This window comes from Acomys russatus, chromosome 13, assembly GCF_903995435.1.
Source record: "Acomys russatus chromosome 13, mAcoRus1.1, whole genome shotgun sequence".
Lineage (NCBI taxonomy): Eukaryota > Metazoa > Chordata > Mammalia > Rodentia > Muridae > Acomys > Acomys russatus.
In genome coordinates this window covers 19,869,727-19,878,383 of record NC_067149.1, presented here as the reverse complement: position 1 = coordinate 19,878,383, position 8,657 = coordinate 19,869,727, and the positions used below count along the sequence as shown (strand labels likewise).

At 45.2% G+C, this 8,657-nt stretch overlaps 1 protein-coding gene across 1 annotated transcript; it reads right to left on the bottom strand.

The window, feature by feature from the left end:
- Nucleotides 1-1,929: 1,929 nt before the first annotated feature.
- Lsm3 (LSM3 homolog, U6 small nuclear RNA and mRNA degradation associated) lies at nt 1,930-8,636 on the bottom strand. Its single transcript, XM_051154919.1, has 4 exons — nt 8,553-8,636; nt 7,669-7,779; nt 4,864-4,959; nt 1,930-2,010 (listed from the first exon to the last, which is right to left on the bottom strand). The coding sequence occupies exons 1-4, from the start codon at nt 8,571-8,573 to the stop codon at nt 1,930-1,932; spliced, it is 309 nt and encodes a 102-aa protein (XP_051010876.1). The 5' UTR covers nt 8,574-8,636.
- Nucleotides 8,637-8,657: the final 21 nt, after the last annotated feature.

Below are 8,657 nucleotides of genomic sequence, written 5' to 3'. Positions count from 1 at the left end.
TGAAACGGTCATTTGTATAGATTAGAGTTAACCAAGTTCAGTGGGTTTCAAATAAAGCACATTTCAGACAGCTCTGCATTTCCTGTCTTTGTCAGAAGCAACCACCACTCCTGTCTCTTCATGAAATGACCAACCCAGGAATGGAGGTGTGGCATCTGCTGTGCACACATATTTGACAAGAGGGAACTTACAGGAGGGTTTACTTTGGCTTATACTTTGAGAGTACATCCATCCTGATGGTTTAGAAAGCAGACAGAACAGAAACAAAACCATAAGGCCACCCCTTCATCAACTACTCCATAAAGGCTCCACAGCCCCAAACAGCAGCACCAGCTGGGGACCAAATACTCAAATACCTGAGCCTGTGGAGCTGTCAATATTGTCACTATGATAGACACAATGTTACAGAGGCCAGCTACTAGTTCCAGCAAGCATGGGATATCCAGCTAAGTGCTCTCTGGTCATAAGTCTAAGGCATAGTTGCTAGGAGTCCTTTGCCATACAGCCTGGGCGGTACTGCTTCAGACCAATAGAGTTAGCCCTCATGTGTGGGCCAGTGCCAGGGCTCTGCCAACCTTGCAAACCCCAGTTTGCTCCTTTGAAGACTGCAGGGCTTGTGAGAAATATGCCAGAGAGGCTTTGCCCAAGGCATCCTGTTCAGTGAGTTAGTTACGGCCACTGCTGTTAGCATTTGGTTAAACCATCTACACAGGACGGGGGATCCCAAGCAATGACCACTTGACGCAGTCACCATCCCAAGCCCCATGTTTCCCACAGTGAACATGACATTATCTAACACAGGCAAGGGCAGTGTGGGGTTGCTCAGGGCGGAGGGAGGGTTCTGCCTTGCCCACTCACTGAAGAACAAACTTCCACCAGCCCAACCACACTTGTTTTTCTCTTCTCTAACTTGTAGGGACAGGTACAACAAATAATGAAAACAAAGCCTCTTCAATGTGACACTGGCTCAGAGCACATGAACAAGCCGCACTTGACAGCAGATTAGCAAAATTCACAGAGCACATTCATTTACAGACATGTCCTCCACAGCTTGGGCTGTCTACACTTTTCTTCTTTTTGTGGTGCTGGGACTAAAGCCCTAACGCATACAGGAAAAGTAAGCAACTCCTGAACGCCACAGCCCTAGCCCAATTTTCCACATTTCACAATAGGATAACTACTTAGTGGAAGGTTCTTGTGTTTCTGTGTGAAGAAGCATAGGTTGGCTGAAGCCAGAATAGAAGTAGCTTTGCTTGCAGTTACTCCCTCTCACTCTCTCAGGTCCTCGTCACTGGCTGCCTGTGAGCCACGAGTAGAAGACAGTTTCCTCAGTCACAGAAGTCACGCTCTGTATCCCCCTGGCAGCTAACAGTTCAGGTCACTTGCCTCCTCTCTGGCCTAGTTCTCACTGGGTGCTGACGTGAGCTCTTGGGGACCCTGAGACAGGTGAAGCTATTGGCAATGGCCTCCCTGCCTCCGAACTGCTGGAACAACTTTACTTCAGATGAGGGCAGGGGCAGACTGGCCACACTCTGCTTCCTCACACTCAACATGGTATCCTACACACAGGACACATGCTGTACACACTGAGTAAAAGCTTGAGAATCTGCAAGACACATTAAAAAATAAAATTAAAAAGGAAACATCAAATTTAATTTAAAGAAAAACAACCTGAAAGTAACTGCAAGAATAATGGGCAAGGAACTCCTGAAGAAAGCAAGATGGTTACACTTCTAGAGGGCTGGAGAAAAGGAGCATGTCATTTAGCTGGAGAGGTTGGAAGTTACTTGCAAATGAACTTTTTTGAGGGTGGAGGGATCGGTGGGTCATCTCTGACTATCAGAGCGCATGTGAGCTTCTCTCTGTGAGTGTCCTGTACATCTCAAGAGGTAAAGTCTCCACTTTCCCACACAGGATCCATCGTCTGTCTCAGCCAACTCTCAGCGGAGGGGCAACTAGAACAACACCGTCTCCCCGGACGAAGAGCATGGGGATGTTGCGTTTTGTTGACTGGAAGAGAACAAAGGGAAAAGGACGATAAGGTTGGACAGTCTGAGCACTCCCACTTCCTCAATAACTACAGCTGAGACCGCTGCTACACACCTAGACTCACTCTCCTCTTCCTGTGTACTGCTAGAGTATATTTCCCAGACTTCTTTGAGACCAAATCTGAACACAAGGTCTATGGTTTTTGTCTTATTTGTTTGAGATGTGGTCTCGCTGTATAGCCCATGTTAGTATGAAACCTCTAATCCCCACACCTCAGCCACAAGTGCTAGAATTATTATTTTTTTAAGATTTATTTTCACTGTGTGTGTGTGTGTGTGTGTGTGTGTGTGTGTGTGTGTCTGGCATCTTTGGGCTCCCGTATGTACATGATACACATCAACTCACACAGCTGCACACATACACATAAAAGTTAGACAAATAAATGTAAAATAAACACAAGTCAGACACTGTGGTCAAGACTATAATACCAGCATGGAGAAGGCTGAGGCAGGCATCACCATAGTTTCAAGTCCAACTGAGCTACATGGCAAATTCCAAAACAAGCTGTGTTATAGAGTAAGACTGTGTCAAACATAAGTGCCAAAAGGGGAAAGGGGGAAGAAGCAAGTGCTCTTGGCCCCTGAGCTGTCTCTCCATGCTAGGACTGCAGGAGTATGCCACTATGTCTGGTTTTGGATCAGTTTGAGGGGAAGGGGTGCTGGGGATTGAACTCTTGCACATTCTAAGCAAATGCTTTATTAATGAGTTACACCCTCAGCTTAGACTGAATTTTAGCCATGGACTTCAAGAGTGACTTCCTCTGAGTGTCAATGGTAGTCACCATTTCACCAATGGATGAACTCTGAACACTGAGATCTCAAGGAATAGAAGGATGTAAGTCCAATGTCCCCAACTTAGCACCTAAAATAAAGCTACTGTGTTGACCTGTAGGCAGGACGCAACCTCCAGTATGCCTACCATCACAGCTCCTGTGCGCACATATGGGAACACAATTCTCAAGGCTTTCGCTTAGTGGTTAGGCTTTGGGCAGTCAGCAAACATGGCACATTTGGAGTCATCACTATGCGTTGGCAAAATGTTAGGCAGAACTTGAAAGAAGCCCAAAGACTTCCCAAGCCTCCAGACTCTGGGGAGTAAGGCCGAAAAAAGCCAAATGCTGTGGTGTACAAATACATTCAACAGGAAAATATGAGATCCAGATCAGGCAAGAACAGGCAAACAAAAAGAAACAATGCTAGATGCTTTTAGGCCCAACTACATAAGTACGGGGTTGTGAGGGGGGGAGGGCTGGGAGGGGCGCAAAGCTGTGATGAACAAGCTTTTCAGTTTAAAACCACTTTGTCCTCAGGCCAAGACCATGCAGCCTGAAGCCCAGGGTAAGGTTAATCAGGTGATCCAACAGAGATGCTGTCTCCTCAGTTTCCAGCAGGTCTGTAATTATTTGAGGACTGGTGCTTTTAGGATGAGGGGCAAGATGGTTCTGCTACAAAGAGCACAGTATCACCCAGAGAAGCCAGATGGTAAGCCATACTGTGGGCTGCTGGTGAAGGCAGGTAGTAAACATGACAGACAACAGGGAAAAGTGGGCTACAACCAAGTAACAAAACTTTAGCAATCAACAAAAACAATTCTCTGACTGTAGTGGAGCAAGAACGAGAAGAAGAGGGCCAACTGCTTTCTGCTTTCTTATTGGCCAGTTGGTAAATATCCAGTCACTCAGGAGTTAATTATGCATGCTGTGGGAAAAGCTCTGGGAACCCCAGTGGTCTGTGGTCACTTTGCTGTTTTGGGAATACTGGTGCTCATCAGTTATGTCAACCAAAAGATGGCAAAACATTCAACGGGTCAAGGGGAGGCTGCTGTTTGCTTTCTCATCTCAAAGGTAATGAGAACAAACAAGACCACAAGGCTATTCTCCACAGTGCTGCGTGAAACGAACTGCAGGGACTCTCCACAACACCGTAGTCTGTCTTGGGTCTGTAGTAAACACACAAGACACATGATAACTGCAAACTATTGTAGGGATGCTGAAGAGATGGCTCAGCAGATAAGAGCAGTGGCTGCTCTTCCAGAGAACCCAGGTTCAAGTCCCAGCATTCATAGGGTGGCTCACAATTGTTTGCAACTCGAGTTCCAAGGATCTGATGCCCTCTTCTGGCCTTCTCAGATACCAGCCATGAATGTAGTACAGAGACATATATGTCAACATCATATACATAAAATAAATTACTTTGGCTTATACTTTGAGAGTACATCCATCCTGATGGTTTAGAAAGCAGACAGAACAGAAACAAAACCATAAGGCCACCCCTTCATCAACTACTCCATAAAGGCTCCACAGCCCCAAACAGCAGCACCAGCTGGGGACCAAATACTCAAATACCTGAGCCTGTGGAGCTGTCAACATTGTCACTAAGATAGACACAATGTTACAGAGGCCAGCTACTAGTTCCAGCAAGCACGGGATATCCAGCTAAGTGCTCTCTGGTCATAAGTCTAAGGCATAGTTGCCAGGAGTCCTTTGCCATACAGCCTGGGCGGTACCACTTCAGACCAACTCAGCTGACTAGAAAGGACGCTGTCCAGCTTGTTGAGCTGCTTGCAGGCTATGTAATGTGTTCCAGGTTCCAGCTTTGTGAGCTTTCATCCATGTTGGGGTGGGCTTGGTGATAGAGCAGTCTTTAAAAGCAGTGTGAAAAACAGGCTGTGTGACTCTACGACCCTTGCATTTAGTTATATACTCCACCAATAGTCCTTAAGTAGGTGCCAGAACTCAGTGGGCTCTCCACACATGTGCTAAGCTGTTAAGCGTTGAGATCTGACATTGTCAAAGAGAAGACTTGCAGGACTTACTTTATATATCTCTTCATATGTCTCTTCATCAATCTCTATCGTCGTCACAGTTTCTTCTACATCTCCCAGGATCATATTTAAATGTTGATCATAAGCCTGAAATGGAAGGGTAAGATTTGAGAAACAAGGAACAGGGCTTGAAAGGTGCAAGTGGATTATAAGCAACATGTTCGATTCTTACACCCAAAACGTTTACATCACATAACAAGTGACAATACTGTTTATGATCAAAAGTTAGTTCATTCAACTGGGAGTGGCGGCACACACCTTTAATCCCAGCAGAGGCAGGAGGATTTCTGTGAGTTTGAGACCAGCCTGGCCTACAAAGATAGTTTGAGGGTAACCAGTGGTACACAGAGAAACTTAGTCTTGAAAAATAAAATCAAAACTAAAAAAAAAAGTGAGTTCACTCACACTCAGTATCTATGTTACTTGCTACCCAAGGCAGTGCCAGCGTCCCACCATTCACAACAGTTTATTATGAAAAACAAACGAACAAAAAACCAAAACCCCAGCAAATTCTGTCAGACTTCTTTCAGGGATAGTAAGCAACATAAAGACCTGTCACTTGCTGTGTGATGGTACGGCAGTTCTCAAGCAAGGACGTTGTCATTTGACTCTCACAAACATGAAACACAAAAGTTGGCCTACTTTTGTGGACATGGGCCTGTGTGTGTACATGCTCAGAATCCACTTACATGTTCTTCTAACAAAGCGCTAAGTGGTTTTGCCTTCTCATATCAAGATAAAAATAACCTAACAGCTATTTGGCTGTTACATTACTTGGCAGATACACAAATTAGCAAAATGTTCAGCTGGAGAGCAGGGAGTCAATAGGAAGGTGGGCCACTTAGTACGGCGCTAGGAGCTGAAGGCACCTCCAAGTTTTGGGTGACCGGTCTGGCCTGGGTATCATTTCATGTGCCAAAGACCCATGTAACTTACCTCTATCCCACTTTTCTCGCCAAATGGACACTGATGCTTCCATAAGGCCAATGATCAATGTAGATCAATGACCCGATTTCTTTCCCAGACTGAAAGGTTCTTTATCTTCAAGTCTCATGGAGGAACTATCACAGTTTCTAAGAAACTGAACTGTAGCTGCCTAGTCCCCCACAGAGGCTCTGTCCCTGGTGGTACAGGGCTGTTCCTAATCTGAACTAAGAAGACGCTTTAATTCCTGTGCTGTAAACAAACAGTTCTAAGGAAAATAACAAATTAGTTAAGAGACAAAGCCTTAAGTACACAATGTCACTTCAGTGTGTGCGTGCGTGTGTGTATGTGCATGTCTAATGTAGTTTTATTGCTGAAAATAAAATAAAATGTAGAGCCAGACATGGTGACGCACGCCTGTGATTCTAGCACTCTGGGAGGCAGAGGCAGGTGGATCTCTGAGTTCACGCCAGGTTGGTCTACAAAGTGAGTTCAGGACAGCCGGGGCTACTCAGAGAAATCCTGTCTTCAAAACAAAATAAAAACAAAACAAAAAAAGAGAAATGTGACCGATGCCTTAGATAGAATCCTGTGCAGTCATCAGTTGCATAATCATCCTACCAAAAAAAAACAAAACAAAAAAAAAAAAACAAAAAAACAACAACAACAACAACAACAAAAAAACAAAAAAACCACATGAAAAAAGTGCTACAAATATGTATATAAAGACTTGCCCTGCCTTTCAAGACACAGCTTCATTCTGTAGTCCAGACAGGCCTCAAACATGGTCTTCCTGCCTCAGTTATCTAAGTACTGGAATTATGGGCACATACCACCATACCTCACTCACTGGATCCCCCTTTACACACAGGCAGCATATACATATGCAGACAAGCTCTGGAAGACTAGGTAGCCAAATTTGAACAGTGATCATCCATAGAGAAAAATGGGACTTCACCTTTGATGCTATGGATTTCTATGCTGTTTAACTTTTTTTTTTTTTTTGGTAGTGTTAGGGGCTTTGCCACATGCTAGGCAAGCTATCTTTAGCCTATTTAATTTTTTTTTTCATACAAAAAAGTTTTATATGTCAAAACCTAAAACAGCCTGCACAATAACCTTTAAGAATAGAGGTCAAGCCGGATGTGGTGGCGCACTCCTTTAATCTCAGCACTCGGGAGGCAGAGGCAGGTGGATCGCTGTGAGTTCGAGGCCAGCCTGGTCTATAAATCGAGTCCAGGCCAGCCAGGGCTATAGTTACACAGAGAAACCCTGTCTCGAAGAAAGACAACAACAACAACAACAAAACGAATAAACTCTTAAAAAAAAAAAAATAGAGGTCAAGGCCAAGAATGGTAGTGCATGCCTGTAACCCTGCTCTAAGGAGACAGTGGCAGGGGAATGTTTAATGTGAAGCTTGGCTGGGCTGCATGGCAGGACCTTGTCAAAAACAAAGAGAATAGCTAAGTGTATTCATAAATACACAGGAGATCAAACTGAAGGGAACAAAAATAGGGTTGGAGAGATGCTAAGGTTAAGAGCACTGGCTACTCCTGCAGAGGACCCAAGTTTGGCTCCCAGCACCCACATCAGGCAGTTCCCAACTGTCTGTAACTCCAGCTCCAGGGGATCAGGTGCCTTGTTCTGGTGTCCGTAAGCAGCCCCCCTCCCACTCCCCCAATAAACATTCTGGTTAAGGAAAAATAGTCTGAAAATGAATAAAGGATACTTATATTAGCTAAGATTTTCCAACTCCCAAAAGAAACTTCGTACTTCAAAACAGTATGTTATGTTGCAGTTCTTAAATGTGTAAGGAGGTAAGGGAGGGATGAGAGCGAAAGAGCTGGTTTTGAGATTATTTAACAGACTTACATGTAATCTGCCTCGAAGCTCTCGGTCGTTTCTCATCTTCACATAAATTCGCTCGTCCAAACTGAGCCTGATGAGATCCAGGGGCTCCTCTACAGTGTTGGTAGTCTGTTGCTGATGAAAGAAGCAGGCTTAGTAACGGGATACTATCTCCATCACTGTTAAGCAGTCAAAGCAACTGGGTGGTGCTGGTACACACTGGGGTCGTCTACACGGGCAACATGTGCTCTTAAGCACTGAGCCACACCTCCAGCCCCAATAAATCCCTATAAAGGAATTTACATCCTAGTTGTGGGGGAAACACATGAAAGAAATACATATTTGAAGCAACACGTTCTGAAAAGAAAAACAGTAGGGTTGGCCGTGTGTCGGGGTGTGTGCACGGAAGTCACTTCGATGGCCAGGGAACTCCATAGAAACCTAAGGAAGAGGAAGGGGAAGGCGAGGAGGCCTGCGGGACCTTGCTATCCTGTGTACCAGATCTTTGCTTGTTTTCAATTCACACTACAACCCTAGCAGTTTGTCTCCTGTAAGCGCACCATTTATCTGACCTCCCTCATAATACATTCCAATGCGTCCTGCTTACACGTATTTCTAAGCTGGTGTCCACTACTACGTCACGCTTTCGGTCGGAATGCCGACGGCTACCTCCCAGAGGCGGGCACCGACAGGGTTTGTATTGTATAGATAAAGGGTAGCGACGTGATGGGCAGATAGGAGGACTGCGAAAACTCTGGGCCTGGGTAAGTTTCAGGAGCAGGCGCGGCCACGGAAGGCCGTGGTTACTCGGAAAAAAGAAACAAGCCACTTTTCAGTGAGCGTGTCAAAAGGGAACCCGTCTGAGAAGCGAAAGCACTTCCTTTTATGAACGCCTTAGGAAAACTTACCTGATCTACGTCGTCCGCCATGTTTCAAACGCTGCGCCCTTTCCAGCTCTCGCGAGAACAGGCACTCCCCAAAAAAATAAAGAACGCTAGGCCGTCACTCACTGG